Here is a 21,136-nt window from a genome sequence, read left to right as displayed (position 1 = left end):
GTCCAGGGAGAGCCCCACTGGGTGAAACAACTGGAGCCGTCACTGGGGTTGGGGTTCAGAGAGAGACAGACAAGATACAAGGTAGGATTGGGGATCAGAGTGTCAAAATAAAGCTAGGGCTGCTGCTAGAATTATCCCCAGTGTAACCCTTAGACTGGGGGATCGGTGTGTATCCCATAGCATTAGTTTCAGCCTAAGGATGGGATCATGTTCCAAAAAGAGATAGCTGAAACACACACTAAAAGCAAGGCTCAAATGGGGCTGCAGAGGTAAAGTGAGGGCTGCTGCTTGGACCCTCCCAACAGGCTCTAGCCACAGGCTTCAGCATGTGCCATGGTATAAATCTCCACCTGGGTTTAGGACTAGACTTCATGTATTTGGAGTCAAATTCTGACATGAAAAACCTCTAATGAGTTCCCTAGAGCTTCATCCACTTTCTCCATGTCAAATTTGGCTCATTAACTGGGAAAAAAGTTTGTAATGAAACGACAAAACAAAGACAGCACATCCTAATAAATACCAGAGAAAAGGCAGAAGCAACGTTTCCTCTGCGTGCATTCACTCCTGCTTTTCCCAAACCACAGCACTCCCTACTGCTCTATCCGAACTGCCCTCAAAAGCGAGAGGTGAACAAGACTGCAGGCAAAATGACACACTCCTGTCTGGTTCTGAAGATGTCTCTGATGTGCAATTTTATACAGTGTTCTTCAAAGAGGAGCAATATTGGCTAGCTACTGAACTTTGCAAAAAAAGGCTTGCTCTGGAGCTGTTCCAGAGACACGAGACTTATGCAGAAAGGAGCTCATTCAATTGTGAAGCAACAAACAGCCACACCTTTTTAATTATAGAAGAGCAAAAATCTCCACACTTCAGTTCTGTTTCTCAGCTGGATATTGTGTTAGGGGGGAAAAAAACCAAACTATTCACTTGAGATTTTAGAAGACTGTAAAGATACCAATAAGCAACCTAAAATGCCACCACATGGGTCTACGCATTATCACATTCTCAGCTCCACAGCATGTCTGCTGAGGGCCATTGGCTGCAGTAGTCCAAAACCTCTAAAAGGCTGTGGGTTTATAGCAGTTGTGGCCTGACTTGTGTCTCTAATGCCGGCTAAATACTGCCAATCTCCCAAAAAACTCGTCCCCTCTCCCAAAAAAGCCCAAACACAACCACCTTGACAGCTCCTACTTTTAGACAACAAATCTCTTCTTTGTTATTTATAGCTGTAAATCACACTTAACACATTCAAAATTGGAACACAAAGCCAATGCACATTTGTGTTGCAGAGGTCTGTCCTCTTCTGCCAGTTGGGGTGGGGAGGCTTCTACCCTGAAAACAGAACCAAGTCTCCTGTAAGGAGGATTCTAAATAAGCCTAATCCTCTAATCATCATCTTTGATTGCACCTGGACAGAGTGATTTGCAAGGTGTTCTTACCACAGTAACCAAGAGCATTTGATCAGTGATTTGTCTTCTCTATATCATTGCAAGGAAAGTAGTACGACTATCTTGTGAAGCAACTTACCTATAAACCTCCAGAACAGAGGCAGACTGTCAGCTCTTCTCCAGACTCAGTCTCATGTCTTTCCCTGAAAGCGCTTCTCCATAAAGACATTTTTCTCTTTTACCTACAGTGACTAAACATGTTTGCGGGAAGCACAGGAATCCACAGCAGGATCACACTGCAGCTGTTAGAAACATACAGGTAACAAATATACTCTTATTCTCCAGAAGGTAACATCAGTCAGTGTCCTTTGAAGATTAAATTAAGGGAGGAATTAAGGGGTGAGGATGAAAATAAATCAAGGTAGCACACATTTAGCAGGCCTTACTGGAATTGCCTAAAGAGGAGGATTGATGTTTGTTGCAGAAGAGCAGAGAAATCAGAAAAGAGAGTACAACACGGCTGTAACAGAAACAAAAAAACACACTTTTCCAGATGCCACTGAGGGGCTTCCAGCAAAGCAGCCTGAATATCCTAAGAGGATCCACACCAATAAGCCACCACGAAGTGTCTTACTGTTCAAGAGGAGACTGATGCAGGAGGTAATGCTCAGAGACCATCGCTTCTGGGATGATCCAGCAGTTAGAGCAGTCACTGGGCATCTGGAAACTTTGTCCCTGAGCTCCAGGGACACTGTTAGGCCAGTCACTTAAGGGTAGGTATTGAAAAGTACTTAGGTGCTTAGCTCATTGGTTTCAGCAGGAGTTATGGTCCCAAATCTGTTTTCAAATCCTGGTCTGAACCTCTTTGTGGCTTGGTCTCCATCTCCCTTTTTGAAATGCGAGGTGACAATGTCTTTACACCCAAAATGTCTTTGTACAGAAAAGCACACGAAAGCAACGGTCAGGCACTTTACAGCATGGAGCCATGAACAAGCTAAAGGGACAGATCCATGTAACACACCATCTCCCTGCAAATCCAGGCATCCCCATGGCCTTCCCTTTGCATCACCAGCCCAGTGCCATTGATATTCCCACTGAGTGCTCTGTCCCACTCCCTGTTAACATTTTAGGCACTGTGGGACAAAACGTGAGGAGTTTTTGCCTCACAACAAGCAGTGTTTTGCTCTGGAGTAGATGTACTAGCATCTCCCCACTGAGCTGGAAATAGGGCAAACCCCCAACCAGACAACCAGGCAGAAGAAAACGAAGAACAAATTAAATGTTCACTGCAAGCAGTTCACTAAACAAAAGAACAATAATACTCTTTTTCTGCCATTCTTTTCATTTCCCCCAGCATAACTACACATCTTCTGGATACAATTCGTTTCTTTGCCAGGGCTTCAACATTCTCCCCTGAATTAATGATGCTGGAAAATCTCCACTTTTCATAGGCTCCGATAGTCCCTGCTGAGCAGCAGAGGGCTGCACAATACTTGCTTATGCAATGAGTGGTCCTGTGCCAGGAATAATAGCCCGTCTGCTAGGAACAACCAATTCACACACGAAACCAAAATACTTTTCTCATTAAATGTCTGAATTAGGTGGAGTAAAAACACCCTGAACCTACTGGTCATACTGCACACTGATGTCAGCCTCCACACTGAGTTAAATAATCCCACACCCTGCTCTTTGAGGAACAGTTAGCATGAGCAGAGGAGGGTGGCACTTCCTTATTCATTACCTCCAAAGTACTCTTGACACTAGCAAGAACCATTATTACAGGACCAGGCAACAACAGGACACCCAAAGCAGTTAAAATGCAGCTTCAGCTGGGAAAGTACTTGCAGACAAGCACTGCTTTGGCTACTTCAGGCACCAGCATGCTGTAGTCATATGGTAGCTCTTCTGTCCCCAGGCGTGATCTGTCCCTGAACAGATGAGGAGGTGGAGAACAGTATCATCTTACTTGAAAAGTAATCTATAACACACTGCCCATAGCAGCATTAGTTTCAAGGCTATTCTGGACCATGCTTTAAACATGGGGTATCTGTATTTCCTCCCAGACTGCTATTTTGCAGAGTAGCCTTGGAAAATGAACTAAAGAAAAGTACAGCTTTAGGATCAAATATAAGTTAGACACACCTGGAGAGCAGAGCTGCACACATAGGGGATGAAAGCACCTGGTCAGTGAGGAAAAGTCCTACAGTTCTGTGCAAACCAATGTTTTCAGGTGACACCTTCTCCAACCATTTAACTCCTCTCTGCTGTTATCAGGGTCTCCCCTCTGGTTTTGTACCAGAGCACAACCTCGGTTTTGACTCAGGAAGACTGGGTGAATTTCTACCTGCACTTCTCCGCATATCATTCTGCATGGCTGCAGTGTAGCTTCTCTGTCCCACGTGAGTAAGTCAAAGGCATCCACACTAATGACATCAAAGAGGCAAGTTCATGTCAAAGCTTCAGGCCAGTAGCTTCCCTCTCTCTATCAAAAGCAGGAAGCTACGGTGAGCCCTGAACCCACTGAACAGGAAGAGGTTTACAAGCCCACACACAACGCAATGGCAAAGAATGAAAAAAAAATCCTGCAATCTATGACAAAAAAAACCCTGTGACAAATAAGGGCAGATGATAAAAGCAGACAGCTGTATCTATCTATAGTATCCTCCGCCCCAGAGAAAGAGATTGCTTAAGTTGCTGAACTCGAGGAATCTGCACGACCTACCAACATGCACATGCCCAATTAGCCGAGTACCAAGGAAACACACAGCATCAAGCTGGAATAACCTGGGTGTGTATGAAGCCAGCACTCCAGGCACACTGAAGAGAAAAGAAAATAAGCTGAATATTTTCATGCTACATTTGGTAATAGCACTGAGTTTCTGGATGCTATAGCAGGTCACATTTCTTGCATTTTTTCCCTCCAGAGGGTTCTGGTTTCTGGTATTCCGTTCTCTTACCCCCAGAGCCATCTAGTGGGGGAGACCGTCGGATTTCTCTCCCTGTAAGGAAGGATAATACGCACATCGCACGTAGATCTTTAAAGCAGTCCATAACAAACTAGCATATTGGTTAGTCTAGTTAGAAATTGCTAAGTCATATGTTTGTCTTGGCTGGGGCTTAAACTCCCACCAACGTGAAACTTCAAACTTTTCAACACTAATTCACAACCTCTTTCTGAACAGGGTAAACAGTTCATCCTAGACTCAGCCTTGAGCTGAATTCACAGTTCAAAGCTTTCCATTTATGTAAAATCCATTATACTCTTCAAAGCTGATGTGGATTAGAGATGTTACATGTTTTAAATAAAGCTTAAAAGCTAAGGCAACACCAGTTGGAAAAAAAACGTTCAAAAAAAAGTTTCATTGCTGTGTGCTCAGTGGACAGTCACAAATATAGAGGATGAGAAACATCAGAAGGGGTAGAAACTTCTTAAAGCAGGTACACCGCGGTTTGTTCTGTCAGTCAAACCTACTGGGGAGGGGGTCTTGTTTCTTTCTGAAATTCGTGGTTGTCTCCCTGCCCTCAGTGCTGCTAAGGGCCACACCAACTGCTTCAGGAAAGAGAGGAGGTCTCAGGGGAGAGAACAGAAGCTTGGCATTGCACACGAACAGGAATTTTGACAAACCATAGAAAAGGTAAGCTGATCATCATCAGTGGAAACAATCCCCACAAACCTGTTACTGCCAGGCAGCTTTAATCTGCTTAAATAGCATTTCACCATTATTCTCTTTAGGGTTCCCCTTGGTATTTCAAAGCCTTTGCCATTCTAGTAGCTGTCTGTGCTCAAAATGGGTGCCATTTCTCCCTGTCCTCTGCAAAACAAGTTAGCGTCTAACCTTCAGAAAGGGCTACTTGCTATTTAACAGTCAGAAGGAAACAGTGAGACACAAAGCCAGTGGCCCAGATTTGCAGCCTTGCCAAAATGTTGAATGTCTTCCAAAAAATACTTTTATTCAAGTCCCCCATCTGTGGCTTACTTCCTTTTCCACATATTAATAATTCTTTTTGGAGGCTTTACAGAAAAAGGAAGCAGAGCTTTTAGGGCTGGGAAGTACCAGATAGTCCTGGCAAAATAAAAAAAAGGGTTTCTATTAGGTGTTCGCTTTGGCAAGAGAAGGCAGTTCTGGCTGCTGAAGCAGCACGCCATAAAATCTTGCAGGAGATACTTGCCTTAAGTTATACAGAAAGTAATCACGTATCATGCCATTCCTGTTCTGCCTCTTGACAGTAGTGTAACTCCATTGTACAACAATTCCAACTTGATTAGCAACACAATCACAAACCTGATGCATTAAAAGCAATAAAGCCAGTTAACAGACTGCAAAGAAGAGACGTCTATTTCAAATAACCGGGACATCTTGTATAGCACCACATAGCAACAGACAAAGCCAGTAGATGTCAACAGAAACACCTAGTCTTACCTCCCAATCCATTTCCAAAGATCCCAGGCATTAGCATGGGATACTACAAGCAGACAGTTCAACTCTTACCATGAAGTTCATGACACAGCAACAGGATGGAATTCTTTTCTCCTTTGGGTGTTAAAAAATGTCAGTCTCAGTGGGCATCTAGTATAAAAACTCAAAATAGACTTCAGCTTCATGTTGATTTTAAGATGGTCTTTCTCAAAAGTCTTGTGAAATTCAGAAGCCATCACTTAGGCATGGGGAAGAAATTCTGTGAAAATATGTCTCCTCTCCCACAGTAAGAGCTAGAACCAAACTGATTATTAAAGAATTCCAAACAGTACAAACAGCTGTTACTAGCAATGATTAGAAAGGCTGTAGTTTGAGTGACTGTGGATTTGAAAAATGACACATTTCCACAAGGAAGTGTTTAATATCATTACCAAAGCCCCAAATTGCTCATTTTAAGTTGGAAACTCTGTCTTCAGGAAAGCATTACTGCTATAGAACATGACTCACATGCCATGTTTTGGAACAGGGCTTTGTGAAAACTGTTTTGTCTTTTGGACAGGTCCCTCAGTATAGGCATAAGACTACACTAAAATGTTCTTATAATTAAGCTCAAGCACATCTTAAACACATTTTAAGGAGGCTTCTAATACCAATATTTAGGATCATTACTACTGAGAAAAACATGTAGCATGGTTTTTCAAGTCATGCAAGACCAAATACAGCTTTATTTACAGACAATTCAACAAATTAATACATTAGTTCAACTTTCATGTCTGCACACAAGGGAGAGTCTTCACAGCATCCGAGCAGAAAAGCAAGACTAGCTCTTTTGGACGTGTACAGACTGATAACTGATTGTATGCAAGTATGTGATTAGGTACAGAAGTGTTACATTTAAACATTTCAACCCTTTAAATCAGTAAGTCAGCCACACCATGCTTCTAGCAAAATAAAGTTACAGCTACATTTGGCTTCCTGCAGATCAGCTGATGATCTGTATGACTGTGTATAGATGTTAAGACCAAACACTAAAGTTGATCCTAAGTTTTGTTCAAACAAAGCGCATTTGTACTGAGTTGTATTTATTGGATAACCATTTATACGTCTTCCACCATACACCTGCACTACTTTTCAAATTTACAAAACATTTCAAATTTATCCTTGAAAATGCCTATTTTATATTCTGTTTTCCCAGGTAGAGGGGGAAAAAAAAAACAAACAAGTGAACTACTAAGAAAGTTAGAATTTCACTGCAAATATAGACTCAGGCTATCATACTTGTGTGTTCCTAATGAAAAATTCTCCCTGTATCCAAAGAGAAAAATAAGAAGTGCAAGAACACAAGCTCAATGTACAGCTCTGAAGATGGACCTCTATCTATTGTCAATCCATATAAAGCAGAAGAACATAGTGCTTTGCTTCTCAGGAAGCTGCCTCCGTTTGGCTCTATGTTCCGTAAATGCAGCTGCTAATATGACTTTAAAACATACTATTTAAAAATTCTTCATCACGAATACCTTCTAATTTTTTAGAGAATGAGCGACAACAGGACTAAACAAGAAAAAGGAAACATGATGATCTTTAAAACTCAATGCATCACACAAATACAAAGTAGTCAAATCTAGATATAAAGTCCACTACTTTCCAGACAAAGAAATTTTAAGTTTGAAATCAACCTACAATGTATTTGCCCAAGAGAAGTCCTGTCATACAAGAGCAGACAAGTTTTTGTCAGAAGCATTTATTAAACAAAACTGATACCAATGCACACGTAGTCAAGTTAATACCCCCTAATAAAAAAAGCATGTCGGTCAAGACCAAGATTATCTTCGCTTCTGGAAGATGTTGCCACGGCCCATACCACGGCCTCTTCCTCTTGCAGCCACTGAAGAAAGAAAACATCAGGGATGACATGAATTTGACATAACTGTATATTTATCTCAACAACTGACAAGCCAAACAAACAACACTCAGTCTCCTGCTTAGAAGCAGGGAAATGAGGTTATCCTATGAAGTTCAGAAAGTGACAGAACAGGAGACAGTTTTCTGTGAGAACAACCAGAACTAATGGTTCCAGTCTTGCTACTTAGAACAGATGCGGTGAACATTCATACACTTTGTGGTCCTTCTAAGCTGACACACAGATTTGTCTAGCCCAAGAGATTTAAAACCCCACAGTTTTCCAAGGTTTTGCAACAGGAATCAGGATGTTTCAGCAGATGTTACTCCCCCACATCTCCTTACTGCATTTGCTAAAGTTACTCAAGGACTTTGCAGCCCATGATTATTACCCCATCTTGTGATAACTAGGGTGTTCCCCTGAGAAGGGTACAAATGAGAGCAAACTACAGAGTGGCTAATAATTACAGCTCCCCCGTAGTATAAGCACCATCTTAATAAGTTTTTGTAGAAAAACAAATTCAGATAACGAGAACACCTGAATCCTTCCCTAAGTATTCCAAACAGCTAGTAGCCACAATCACTGGAAAACAGAAGATGAAGTTTTACATAAAGCCTCTGTTTAACAAGATTACTCACTATATCTAAATTAATGTAGCATCAATATTACACATTCAGGTAACTGGGCACTTTGAGTCTTGACTCCCACCATAAGATGAAATACACAGAAAAACGATGTCTGAACTAGTAACTTTTCCTTTTCTTACAGTTTACATTTTGTCAGTGATAGAGATGACAGTTTTCCAGTTCTCCTACAGCAAAATGAGAGGGAGGACCATAAACAAATTGTACGCACCTTGAGCTTTGAGAATAGCTGCTTTTCCTCGCCCAGCTCCAGAACCCTGGTTTTTATTCTTCATACTCTTTAGCATAGGGGCGTTCTTCAACATATCTGGTAAAATGAGAAACCGTATCTTGCTACCTCTGATGTACACCTGCTCAAGCTGCGCCACTCGTCCATCTCTGTACGTCACCGTTATGTTGGACATCTGGAAAGTAAAGATCAGTCAGTGCTCACAGAGGCCTCTAATACAGTTCCGTATTCCTGTTTCTCTTGTCTGCAGAATATAGGGCCGGGATTCAAGCACCAAAGTCAAAGACTTTCCAAGCATACTGCTTTCTCAACTGGAGATGTAGCACAAGGCATCCAGGACCATTTAAACATACTCCTAAGCCTGCTACTATTCAAGCAGGCCCAGGACTTTTGCCTTCTCCCCTGTTTGCGAAAGAGTTTTATTAGCTTCGTTAGTTTTGTTTTCGGATAATTGAATCAGTTTTAATAAAGCTGTTCTAGTCTAAAGTTAATCAAAATTAAGCCCTCTTGGGATGCCTAAAGTAATGTGCATTAAGAAAAGCTTCAATTTCTTAAATCAATGTTTGCTTATTCTTACAGTCAGTGGCTTAAATAAAGAACTCCAGCAGAAACATTGTTCACAGAACAGAATCTTAAGAATCATGATGTTGTTGACAGGAATGCCCAATTCAACTCTAAAACCAGAAAGAATAAGCTCTGGCCTCTTTGGAGCACTCAGTAATCCCGAATCCATTTCACTATGGTAAGGGCATGCAGCAGTACAGCTTTCTTTACCCCAATACTAAAAGCAATGGTCTTTTAATCATGCTGCCAATAAGCTAGTTATCAGCCTTTCCAGGCACAGATGTGATAGCCCCCCCTCCATCCTTCTGAAGTCGGTATACCTGACAATTCATGTTGTCTTCAGCTTCAATAAGTTTGCCTCTGTAAACTTCTCCTGTATTGGTCTCACATGTCACAATATGGCCTTCAGCCTCGTGCAGGACTTTAATTGGCACTCCAATCGACATGTTTGCAGCGCTGTGGCTCTACACCTGAGACAAAAAAAATCAAGGGAAAGAGTCTATTAGTTTCTTTGCAATTAGGTTTTACCTATAGCAACTACGATTTTTCCCAGTATAAAGTGCTGATTTTCGCTCTTACCCAAGCACACCATATGCTTTGACAATGCATTAATAAAACTTCTCTAGAAAGATGCCCATAGGAAGAAAAGGCTTAAAATATCAGCAAAAGTAAGTCTTTTCCACGTCTCTTCTGACCTAGGAAATTCACTTGTAAATACCAGATAACAGACCACTTGTATAGCTGGGGCACCTCAAAGGGAAGCAGCCCGAGGTGCATCCCATAACGGTAGAGCCAGCTGGACCGCCTACGAGCTAAGCTGACCTGCGGGGAGCACAACCCCCCCTGCAGACCGCATCACCTGAGCAACAGGCTCTACCACGAGGGAGCCCAGACCCCACCACACACCGCAGCCCTGCCGAGCGACCCTCCTTCGCTCGAAGGCCCCCAGGAGCAGAGGAGGGCCCCGGCCCGGCGGAGAGGCCCAGCCCCGGGAGGCCGAGCAGAGCCCCCGAGGCCCGCACAGGCCAACGGCCGCCCCATCGCGGCTTAGCCCCCACAGGCCCCAAGGGACGCGGCGCAGCTCGGATGCTTCCCCACAGCACCCGGAGAGCGAGGAAGGCCCTGCCGCTCCCGGGGACACCCAGGCCGGCCAGGAGCCCCCCCTCGGGGCCGGTTCCGCCGCCACTCACCGCCCGGGCCCGCGCTCACCGTTAATGGCCTCCTCCAGCTTCCCGCCGTGCACCGCGCGCCGGAACCGGAAGGCGGCGGCAGGAGCGGCACGGCCCCTTCCCGCCCCGCCCGGGGCCGCCGGGCCGCGTTGCCTCGGCACCACGGTTCCGCCGCAGCCCCGTCCCGTCCCGCTGGCGGTGCCCGCTCCCGGGGCAGAGCTGGCTGCCGGCGCGCCCCGCGCTTCCCCGCCCGCCTCAGGTCGCGCCCCGGCCCTCGGTCCCGCTTCCCCCGCCTGCCGTGTCACGCCCCTGCCCACCGCCACACTCCACCGCCACCGCCCACACCGCGGCGACGGCGCGGGGCAGGCGGCCCGGCGCCCGGCCCCCCGCAGCCCCCGCCTCCGCCCCCGGGGCCGGGCGGAGCCAGCGCCGCGCCGAGGCATGCCGGGCCCCTGGGCCGCGCCGCCGCGCGGGCCGGCTCGGCGGGGCCGGCAGTGACCGGGCGGCAGGCCCCGCCGCCGCCGCCATGAAGAGCCCCCGGGAGGCTGGGGAGCCGCCGCCAGGTCAGTGCGCCCCGCCGCGGCAGCGGGGCCGGCCCCGGCCGCCGCCTCCTGCGGGCGGCCGCCGGCGAGCGCGGGGCGCCTGGGTGCCGGGCGGAGCCCTCTCGGGGCGGGGGCCGCGCTGCGGGGTCTCCGCGGCTGGGACGGGCTGGGCGCCGCCGGGGGCGGTGGGTACGGCCCTGCCCGCGGCGGGGAGCGGGCGGCTCTTGCCATCCCCTTCGGGGCCCTGGCGGCCCCTCCGCCGTCCCGGGCCGCGGAGCTGCAGGTTCCGCCAGCAGCGGCAATGTGGAATTACCGGCTCCATTCGTTAGGCCGAGGAGGTGGCAAACCGGAGGGGTGTTTTCGGTGTTACTTACAGCCACAGCATACGCGGGCTCGTATCGTATCTCCGGACAGCTGACAGTCATCGCTGAGGAAGGCTGGGTGTGTTGGGAAACAGGGTGGCTGGAAGCTGAACACCCAAGAAAATTAAAGTTATTACCCTTTGAAGTCTTCACGTAGAAAACATACTTTAATTAATCTTGGGACTCGACGGAGGCCCTGTGTATTAACAAAAAGGGGACAGAGTCATAACATGCCAAGAAAGAATGATGACAAAACACTTATGGATACTGGTTTGAGGGGAATCTGGGAACTGGGTTTTCATTTTTACCTTAGGATACTTAAAAGCACCTTAATCTAGATTAATTAAAAAGACTGAATATACCAATGGGTATGCTAGTCTCCAAAGTCATGATTAAACAGTGACACAACTATGAAAAAATATTTGGAAAGAGTCCAGAATATTTGTATTGGCTTGTCCCTACACCAGGCTATAGCTTTGTTAAAAATAATACAAGATTACAAACAACATTTTCTAAAAAGTTTTATAAATAAAATTACATCAAAACTAGACCAGTCCACACGATGTCAAATGTTTTTATTCCCATCTTAAAATGTAATTGACCTTGTGTTAACAAAACTTTTCAAAGGTCTTTCCTAGATCAAAGGTAAGGTTACTGAGAAAAGCCCTTTATGATTAACTCACTTTGATCGACGCTGAAGCAGCAGTAAGAGGCACACCAAGTCCTTCGAGTGGTAGGGGCATTTCTGAAACTGAAAGCACCACATTGCCAACCCTACAAAAAAAAAACCCGAGGCAGAGGGAGGGAGTTACTTGTATTCTTGGACTTTTTGGTAGATTGCTCTTTTTCCCTCTCCCTTTGCTGATTTATTGAGGGGGTTAATACAAAAGGCCAACTGGTGCCATTTGTGAGCTTTGTTAATCTAAAATTACTCGTGTAAATTACAAATCTTGAGGAAAAAGCCATCTGTAGAAAAGGTTCAGATCTGCGGGGCTTGTAAGAGATCAACACCCAGAGATCTTCATTGTGTCTGTTCCCTCACAGTTTGGTCTAACACCTTATGTGGCACAGAAATACATTCAGACACAAGAAAAAGGATGAATACGTGTGTCTTACCTACTGTTATTTAGGAGGGGGATACAGCTTCATAGTTAGGGGCTGGCGGGTATGTCACCCCACCAAAAAGGATAAAATAAAACTTCCAAAGGAAAAGGGCGTGGACCATACAGCAGAGTGATCCAGGTATGGAAGAATAAAGCAGAATGAGATTAAACCAAATGCTTAACTACAGAAATACCAAACCTACATTCCCCTAAGAAAGAAAAAAATACCTGTCAATCAGATAAAGTAAAAAAAGCTTCCTAAGTTTTTGCCACTATAGTGCTGAGGACAAGCTGACTTTTAATGCTGAGGTATAGAAAAAAACATTCCTGTATGGATTGACATCTTTTGTGTTTTACTCACAATGGGGTGTTTTCGCCACAGTTGACTGCATCCAGCTGAAAGTGCCAGTCATTCAGCAGCTGTACCACTGGGACTGCGGGCTGGCCTGCTCCAGGATGGTGCTTCAGTAAGTGACTCTTCTGGTTTGAACGGGTGGGAAATCCCATCCCACGGGAGAGGGGTAGCGGGAAGCAACGTCCAGGGAGAAGCAGTTTTGTGAGATCACATTCCCAGGTACCCTTGGAGAGTCACTGCTGCTTGGGCCTGGCACAGCTTTCCAGCAGGAGCAAGGGAAAATATAAACTGAGATGAACTTAAGACTTTTTTGAATAATTGACCTTTTTGACAGATGCAAAATATCTGATCAGCTCTAAGAACTCTGCAGGCTGGCATGCATAAGCTAGGAAAAAGTTCTCTCTCTTTCCTGTTGTTATAATTCAGAACTGATACTTAGCACAACAATTCACCTTATTCCTTTCTGCGTTTTCAAGTGACGGGTAGGTGTATCCCAGTTCATGAGCATACACTACCTCTGTCCTGCTGAGCCCCCAGTCCGTGGGATGAGTGGTTTTGTTCCAGTAGTTCCAACTCCAGAACAATGCACTGTGTTGCCCTATGTGGTGGGTTTTTTTTGTTCTGTTTTCGTTTTTCTTTTTTTGAACTAGTAGCTGTCCTGCTGAACTCCTCTTTCCTTCCACAGAGGAACATGAGCTTAGGTGCAGGAGAAATACCTATTTAGATGTCCACTTAGTAGATATGAAGCAGAAGATTTTCATTTCTCTTCATCCCTTCTGCCAAGACGTTAGTCCGTGTGCTGGTAATTTCCCATCTTGACTACTGTAACCTCTGCCTCTGTTCCCTTTACCTCTTTGCCCCTCCAGTCTGCCCAAAACTCAAGCTTCCAAGATTAATCTTCTCACCCTGCTGATCTGACCTTGTTTGCCCTGCATCCTCAAGTCCAGTCTTTTTTTTTTTTCCATTTACTTCCATTTGTTTTCTGACTTCCAGAACTCTCTCCCCACCCCTTTGCAACCTGTCCCAAGCTTCCTCCTGACCTCATCTCCCCTTTATTGCCTTTTGTGCCTCCGGTGCCTAAGACAAGCTTCCTTTGAATATTTACTGACTTCCTTTACAGTTCCTCCTTTTGAAATCCATCTATTGCTTGAAGCAAGTTTTAGTCTTTAACACTTCTTTCTGTGTTAGCTCTAATATGCTTGTACATTTAGACTGTAAGCCCTCCAGGACAGAGTTCTATACTTGCTCAGTATAGCTTGCCTATTGTACAGCGCCTGTACACTTCTAGCACTATAAACCAGTCAAGATACCCATACATTTCCAATTTCAAGTCAGCAATAAATCCAGTTCAGTATTCCCTACTCCCTTCCCTTCAATTTGTGGCTCCTTTGTGGGTTGGGTTTTTTTGGTTATTTATTAGCCAAGCCCATTGTTTCAGTTTTTATGTCCTGTGATGTGGAGGCTTGGGCTACAGCACACATTTTGCTTCCCCTAAGATCTATGCTTCCCTTCCCCAATACCATAGGTACCTGAATCAGTTGGACAATGATGAATTTCAGAAAGCCATCCAGGAACTCCAGTTAACAAAGAGTATCTGGACTATTGACCTGGCCTACCTAATGCGGCACTTCGGTGTCAAGCATAAATTTTGCACCCAGACGCTTGGAGTGGACAAGGGCTACAAAAATCAGGTTAGTATTCTTATCATCTGCTGGGAGACAGCAGACAGTTTTGAAAGCCCTGTGTGTCATGCTATAAAAGCTCTGCTGTGTTACTGACAATTAACCACAGTTCCTGTAAACAAGGGTTGCCTATTGCCAAAATTTGCACAAATCAGTTCCAAAGGCGAGGCTAGATACGATCCCACGTATTTTACACCTTTGATTCCATAATATGATTTTTTAAAGAAGTTTTCATGTAGTGCTCATGAAAGGTTCCAGCCTATTGGACAGCCGTGGAGACTGAGCCCTCTATTTATCTACAAAACAGGTACAGCCTGGGCAGCAGCAGTGCTAGCTTCCACACTTCCCCCACCACCGTGCCTCAGCCCTGATCTGGAAGAACCACCTCTAGAGGTGAGAGGAGAACTCGGCGTCCATGTCCATTGAGAGCTTGGCCTCTTCAAGATTGCCAACAAGGGGGCCAGTGAGGGTCTGTGGTGGCAATGGCTTTTCTGATGCAAACTTCTGCCCAGTATGAACCAGACAGGCTTCTTTCATGTAGGCAGCTGAATAGCCACTGGATGGAAATTACAATAACTGACCAGCAGTGAATTTAAACTTATAATTTAGAGCAGGAATCCTTATCCTGTTACCAGTGAGCTAAGGGAGAGATCTCTTAACCCGTAGCCAGATCTCCAAGTCATGCAGGCCCTTGCTAGCAGGGATTGTTAAGAGGTGGATGACCTAAGGTAAACATCATTCCAGTTGATAACTTCTATTATCTCCACAGTCATTTTACAGGAAGCACTTTGACACAGAAGAGAATCGAGTCAATCAGCTCTTTGCACAAGCCAAAGCCTGCAAGGTGCTGGTGGAGAAGTGGTAAGCTTATTGTTTTCTTTCCTTTCTCTTTGGAGATTCTGTGGGCTCCATGCTTTTCTTGGAGTCACCAAGCTATACTGGTGAAAGAGACCAAAATCAGGCCGTGAGCCATTTCTGTGAATTAGTCTTTCTACTGTATCTGTCTCAAAAAAATAAAAAAGAAAGGACATCAAGAGTTAATAATGAAGTTTGAGGAAAAATAGTCACAACACAGAAAGAGTGATTGGAAAATGCTGATAGGAGTTGACTATTGTCTATGTTTTGTATTTGGTTATCCATTAAGATTACCCAGTAGGGAGTGCCTACAGCACTCTAATTGGCCATTGCTGGAATTAAGGAGAGAGGTATGCGGGCACACAACCCATTGTTCCCAGAGCTATGCAAACATTATAGCTCTCTGTTCCTAGACAGATGCAAAGAAAAAGCTAGCATATGAGCTTTTGCCAAGGAGAGGATGAAGTAAGGAACCTCTATGAAAGAACTGCAAACCCAAGAGAAGGGGGAAAAAAAAAATGCAGAATTGTTTCACAACCAACAATAATATTCTACATGGGAAATAACTAAGCGTCCATGTTCAACTTGAGCTGCATCCCTTTTTATAGTGAAGCTGGATTTGGATCCCTGTTCTCAAAGTGGGGCACATGATTAGTAAGTGGAAGAAAAGAAGAGAGCGTAGAGGGCTTCCACAACAGCATTTGAATGCTGCAATGCAACTTTCAGTTAGCAGAATCATTAATGCCCTTTTTAACATACACAGAGTCAGTATGGCACCATCTGTTTAACTAGAGCTGTGACGGGACAGAAGGGACAGTCAGTCCATCTTGCTTTAGCAATCTTAAGATCATGGGCTTGATCAAGGCAGGGACAGAGGGCGTATCTACCTGTGCAGTACTGAGGCTGGGGCATCAAAGGGGAGAAGTGACACTGGAAAAGATTAAAAAGCACGTGAGGTCAGGGAGTGCACACAGCCCTGACATCTGGAATGTATCCAAGGGATCAGTTTCTAATGCATATGGAATACACCACCTGCTTCAGTGAAGGACAGCTTTTAACAGATAAGATCATAGGTTGTTTGGTTAATACTTATTCTCTGTAGGAGGTACTATAGAAATAAAGCGTCAAGAGAATCAGGTAGTCCAAAACTGCAACTGAGAGAAACATATTCCTGTGTGACAGAGGCAAATTTGGGCATGTCTTAAGTTGGTTAGTGATTATACAACCTTTAACCACTCAGTCGATAAAGATTTGGTGCTTCAGAGATAAGCTTTTCTAAGAGCAGGGGAGAACACTTCACTTACTATTTTCCCCCAACAAAAGTCTCTCAAGTTACTGAGTGAGTTGCCAGCTCCATTAGTACTCTTCTCTGGGGCATCTGATACATTCTGAGATTACATTTATATTATTGCAGAATCCAGAGCTCTTGCTCTGCACTTCAGTAGCAGCAATGAGATCAAAAGGCCTTGACTGACGCAGGTTTTGTCAGGCTTTGTCTGTAGTAAAGCTTGCAGGGTTTAACAGCAAAAAGCTGTACCTGTCATATAAAAATAACCATGCCAGCTGCATGTCATAAGTACTGTCCATCATCACACGCTTCATTGTATACCACTCTCTTTCCTAAACTTGTTAACCAGCATGTCTGATTTTTTTTCTGCAGCACAGTAACTGTTCAAGACATCCAAAACCACCTGTCCCAAGGTCATGTAGCCATCGTCCTAGTGAATGCAGTCCTGCTATTGTGTGATCTTTGCTCAAGTCCTGTCAAATACTGCTGCTTCCTCCCCATTGGACAGAAGTGCTTCTGCAGGAATCCTGACTACCAAGGCCATTTCATTGTGTTATGTGGCTACAACAAAGCCTCAGGGAGTATTTACTACAACAACCCTGCCTATGCTGACCGTGAGTAGCCTGTTCCTTTTGGGTGCGTTCCCAGCCACCGCATTACTAACATGTCTGTAATACAGAGCCACAGCTGGATTGCCCTACCAGCGTGCATACATTTCAAGCATCACTAACCAATTTGTCAGAAGGGCTTTTAACACAGTAGTTTAATTAGTGCTGCATTTTGAGCTGTGATTTACTTGAGGCATTGAGATACACATTCTAGCAAACTTGTTTGGCTTTCAGATGGGTCAGTGAGAGATGCTGAACTGTTCCTATGCTCAGAATGTAACAGGATGGCCAATTTACTACCTATTTACAGCATTACTTCAGTGAGCACTGGCTTTGAGGTGTAAAGATCTACCTGAGTGAAGCTGTAACCTAAGCTGATAGGCCTAGTCCCTATACTAGTTGCTTTTCTTTGTAGAGGCTGCTAGACCTAGTCTAAGAACCTTTCACAGGCAAATTCTTCTGAATTTTTACTAACATTTTGTTCTTCCATAACAGGAACATGCTGCACCAGCATCAGTAACTTTGAGGAAGCCAGGACAAGCTACGGCACTGATGAAGATATTCTGTTCATCTACACAGACAGCTGACATCCACGCCTGATACTTCTGCTCCTTTCCTGTGCAGCCTGCATGGCAGCTGGCTGCTTGTCTCAGGACTCCCTCTGCAGAGACCTTGCTCCTGAACTGCAGTGGGATCTTTAACAAGGAAGGCTTTATAGACATTGATAGGACTATATTGCAATGCTGTCTTTACCTTTTTTTCCTCATGACATATCTGATTTTGCAATGTACATCTCACTTTTCCTCCCCCCCACCTCATTTTCAACACTGCGCATTTGACAGCAGTTTTAAAATACAGGCCCAGAGCCTGTTCACTTTGAGCTTATTTTCAAATCAAACACATGAGAAAAAAAAGCACCAAATTTATGAACTTAACAGTAATACATGCGTATGTTTAGGTAAACAAAACCAGGAAAAAAAAATAGAGAATACCTGTTTCTCTCTCTGTCAAAGCATCAAGGGCTGACCTTCATCCGAAATCTTGGGATTTGAGGTTCAGCAGGGTATTATGGAAGGAAAAAATACTAACTTAAACCACTTTTAAATAACAAAAATGCCTTGCTGTCTCATCAATATTGTCTGCATTGTAAGAAAGAAACACATTTACTCAAGGAAACTTCCCAAATTCACCTCACAGAGATTTAGCATTTATGCCACTGCATTAAAATTTCAATCATAGTTACTGGTATTGTTCCCTTGTACTACAAACTCAATCTCTTTTGGCTAAATCTTCTAGGATGACTGCTCAGAGCTCTCTATTGCCCCAAAAGTTTAAGTGAAGACGTTTTATTTCTACCTAGAAGTCTTTACTGCTCTTTGCAAAAACCTCTGAATATTATGCCACCCACATGTGCCAGTTTCTGCAGAATCCATTCTAAATATAAACTTTAAACTTACTAAGCAAATACAGAAGATGATCATCCACACCAATGGTATACATTTTATGTGTAAATTGTAAATACCTGACAGCATATACTGGATTGTAACTAAAATGCTGAATCGTAATTTGAGCCAAATTTTGCTATTGCTATTAGTTAGTGACCTTCTAATAAGAGCTGAAATCAATTAAGAAAAGAGGGAATACAAACATGTCTTTGCTACAAGTAGAAAGGCCGGAACTCAGATATTCATCTATCACAATTTCCTACAAGTCTTGATCTTGAGTCCTGCCTATGTTGAAGTGGGTAGAAAAATCAATGTTAATACTAATGTAAAGCTAGCAAAATTTTCCTTTGCACTTAAGACAGAGATACCACACCTTTGGCATGGTTTTAGGAAAGGAACTGTTCAAGTTCTGGAACTGCATGGAATAACAGTAAAGGGACATTGTTATTTAGTGGTGGAAATAATAAATAGGAATTTACTTTCAGCATGGTAAAAAATTTTTCTAAGAGAAAGCATTTTCTTTTATCACTTGCTGAATTACTGAAAACTATCTGGAAAGTGTTCAATAAGTACGCTTAGTAGAATCAAGAGTGCTCCTTTGTACAAAGGCTAAAAATAGTAACAGACATTGAAAATGCAGTAGCCTTTAAAAAGTTCTGAACAAAAAGTATGTGACAAGAAATTTTCAGTGTATCAGATTTTGCTTATCAGTGGTGAAGTCAGAATACATTCTGGCACTTCTACGTGCAAAATGAGTAAAAATTAGAATGTGATTTGTGAGCAGTAGAACCAGTACATTAGTGCCACCAGCAGAACCCCAGAAAAAAGGTACAAAACCTATTACAGGTAATGCCTTCTGACTCCCCCAAAATAAGTCACCAGAAGGCTGCTGATCTGGGAATTTTTATATCCAAGTCCAAATTCACGATGTTTGATTTAGAGAGATTGTGTTAGCTATGTTACTAATTAACAGGTATGTAAACTACGGGTTGGTAGAGTACTTCCTTAACCCATGCATTTTCAGGTAGGTAGTTCATTCAGTACCGTTAAACCGCCACAGGGTTTATTTTGGAGCAGGCTTGGTTAGCTTAATAAAAACAATTCTTAAAAGAGGCTTGTAATTGACATTTAGCCTCTTACTGGTTCAGTTATCCAAATGCAAATCTTCAGTTTATACATAAAACATGAACTTAAGGGCCTGCTAAGTGGTCTGAAGTGCACAGATAGGTATAACAGTACTGACTATTAAATGCTTGGTACCCAGGGTTTAAATACTTCAACAAAACTGAGAGATAAAAGCTGTTTAAGCTCAGACAGTAAAAAGGAGAGCTCCACCATTGCAGCAGGAACTCTTACAGCCACCAAATGGAAGATAGCTATGAGAGATGAAAACACAAGGAAGAAGCAGAAGCCAAGTGAAAAGACTGAGTATTTATATGCCACAAATTCAGATTAAAAAGCAGCTCACTGCGCAAGCATTCACAACACCTACATTTTCTGAAATTTTGTTTCCCATTACAAGATTGTCTATCAAAATACTCATTCTGAAAGTGTTTTGTCACTTTGTTTCCTTCATGATGTCAATAGCAAAGGAAGGGGTATTTTACATGCAGGGATTTTATACATAAATATATTTTTATTTGTAATTAAGCCATTCTCAATAAAGGTTTAAAGTCACAGATAACCCTGTAACATAATGGAGCAAGTGCATTTATTGACTCGCTGTAAATTGTATTCATCCTGAACACCTACTGCATCACCTAAATCATACAAAACAATTTCAATACACACTAGTAACTGAGAATAGCAAATGTATTGTTATTATCTATATTCAACAGCTGTTTTGTGTACTCCGCAACCACTGAGTATCCTACTGGAGTGCAGCTCCAGGGAAGTTTTCATTCCTCATCCTGATCCCTAATGGCATCCCTGTGGCCTTCTATTCACAATGAGAAGTATGCAACTGCACCAGCCTTGCCTATGCTTTAGCCAGTGTTTCTATTTTTGCCTCACAACACAGCACTGAGCTTCTGAAGATATTAAAGCATCTGTCTGCAGCACTACTTTTGCACCTTGAAGGAGCCCATCCAAGACATTGGTCCAACTGTGGTTGTAATACGTAGTATAAAGCAAAATAGAAACAACCAAAGTGGTCTTGCTTTACAGTACCCACAGATCTTCAAACAACTAGGACATGTCTGGGACATTACTTAGCTCTAACAGAACTGCATCCAATAGTTTGGAATTTAAAAAGAACAGATGAGCACAATTTATGCCTCCGTTCTCCCTAAATTACGCATTTGGGTAGAGAGTAAAAACTGGAAAGCAGAAGTAAATAGACACATGAAAAAGCTTATGTAAAAAATTTTATGTCCTCTGAACTCATCATCTCCATCAAACTATATAAACTAGTACACAGTACTGAATAAATTTCATCATCATTTTATATCGATGTATTCCAACCGGATATGTTTCTAGTAAGGATCACGTTTGCACTCATTAGTGTAAATGACAAAAAACCCAAGAAGCCATTTTTCAATTATTTTATTTAACACAGTTCTGAATCCTATTATTTAAAAGTTGG

The 21,136-nt window shown here is 43.4% G+C and overlaps 2 protein-coding genes across 3 annotated transcripts; one reads left to right on the top strand and one right to left on the bottom strand.

The window, feature by feature from the left end:
* Nucleotides 1–6,499: 6,499 nt before the first annotated feature.
* On the bottom strand, nucleotides 6,500–10,499 carry SNRPD3 (small nuclear ribonucleoprotein D3 polypeptide). Of its 2 annotated transcripts, none has more exons than XM_068412547.1 (4): nucleotides 10,334–10,499; nucleotides 9,464–9,613; nucleotides 8,562–8,754; nucleotides 6,500–7,691 (listed from the first exon to the last, which is right to left on the bottom strand). In XM_068412547.1, exons 2-4 carry the CDS (start codon nucleotides 9,587–9,589, stop codon nucleotides 7,630–7,632), a joined length of 381 nt encoding a protein of 126 aa, XP_068268648.1. In that variant the 5' UTR covers nucleotides 9,590–9,613; nucleotides 10,334–10,499; the 3' UTR covers nucleotides 6,500–7,629. The 2 variants fall into 2 exon arrangements, with proteins under 2 accessions (XP_068268648.1, XP_068268646.1); XM_068412545.1 differs by having other exon boundaries at nucleotides 10,353–10,497.
* A 282-nt stretch (nucleotides 10,500–10,781) lies between these two features.
* On the top strand, nucleotides 10,782–20,249 carry GUCD1 (guanylyl cyclase domain containing 1). Its single transcript, XM_068412544.1, has 6 exons — nucleotides 10,782–10,875; nucleotides 12,702–12,786; nucleotides 14,200–14,365; nucleotides 15,126–15,217; nucleotides 16,872–17,113; nucleotides 17,603–20,249. Exons 1-6 carry the CDS (start codon nucleotides 10,839–10,841, stop codon nucleotides 17,692–17,694), a joined length of 714 nt encoding a protein of 237 aa, XP_068268645.1. The 5' UTR covers nucleotides 10,782–10,838; the 3' UTR covers nucleotides 17,695–20,249.
* Nucleotides 20,250–21,136: the final 887 nt, after the last annotated feature.

Source organism: Nyctibius grandis, chromosome 14 (genome assembly GCF_013368605.1).
Source record: "Nyctibius grandis isolate bNycGra1 chromosome 14, bNycGra1.pri, whole genome shotgun sequence".
Taxonomy (NCBI): domain Eukaryota; kingdom Metazoa; phylum Chordata; class Aves; order Nyctibiiformes; family Nyctibiidae; genus Nyctibius; species Nyctibius grandis.
Note: the sequence above shows the minus strand (reverse complement) of the source record. Positions and strands in the feature narration are given on the sequence as shown.

Bases quoted from the DNA above. Each gene is read 5' to 3' on its own strand.
- GUCD1 (XM_068412544.1), top strand. From the start codon at position 10,839: ATGAAGAGCCCCCGGGAGGCTGGGGAGCCGCCGCCAG. The intron at 12,787-14,199 runs GTAAGTGACTCT...CCAATACCATAG, and splicing joins TGCTCCAGGATGGTGCTTCA to GTACCTGAATCAGTTGGACA. The intron at 15,218-16,871 runs GTAAGCTTATTG...TTTTTTCTGCAG, and splicing joins AAGGTGCTGGTGGAGAAGTG to CACAGTAACTGTTCAAGACA.
- SNRPD3 (XM_068412547.1), bottom strand. From the start codon at position 9,589: ATGTCGATTGGAGTGCCAATTAAAGTCCTGCACGAGGCTGAAGGCCAT. The intron at 8,755-9,463 runs GTATACCGACTT...TTTACTTTCCAG, and splicing joins AAGACAACATGAATTGTCAG to ATGTCCAACATAACGGTGAC. The intron at 7,692-8,561 runs GTGCGTACAATT...TTCTTTCTTCAG, and splicing joins AGCTATTCTCAAAGCTCAAG to TGGCTGCAAGAGGAAGAGGC.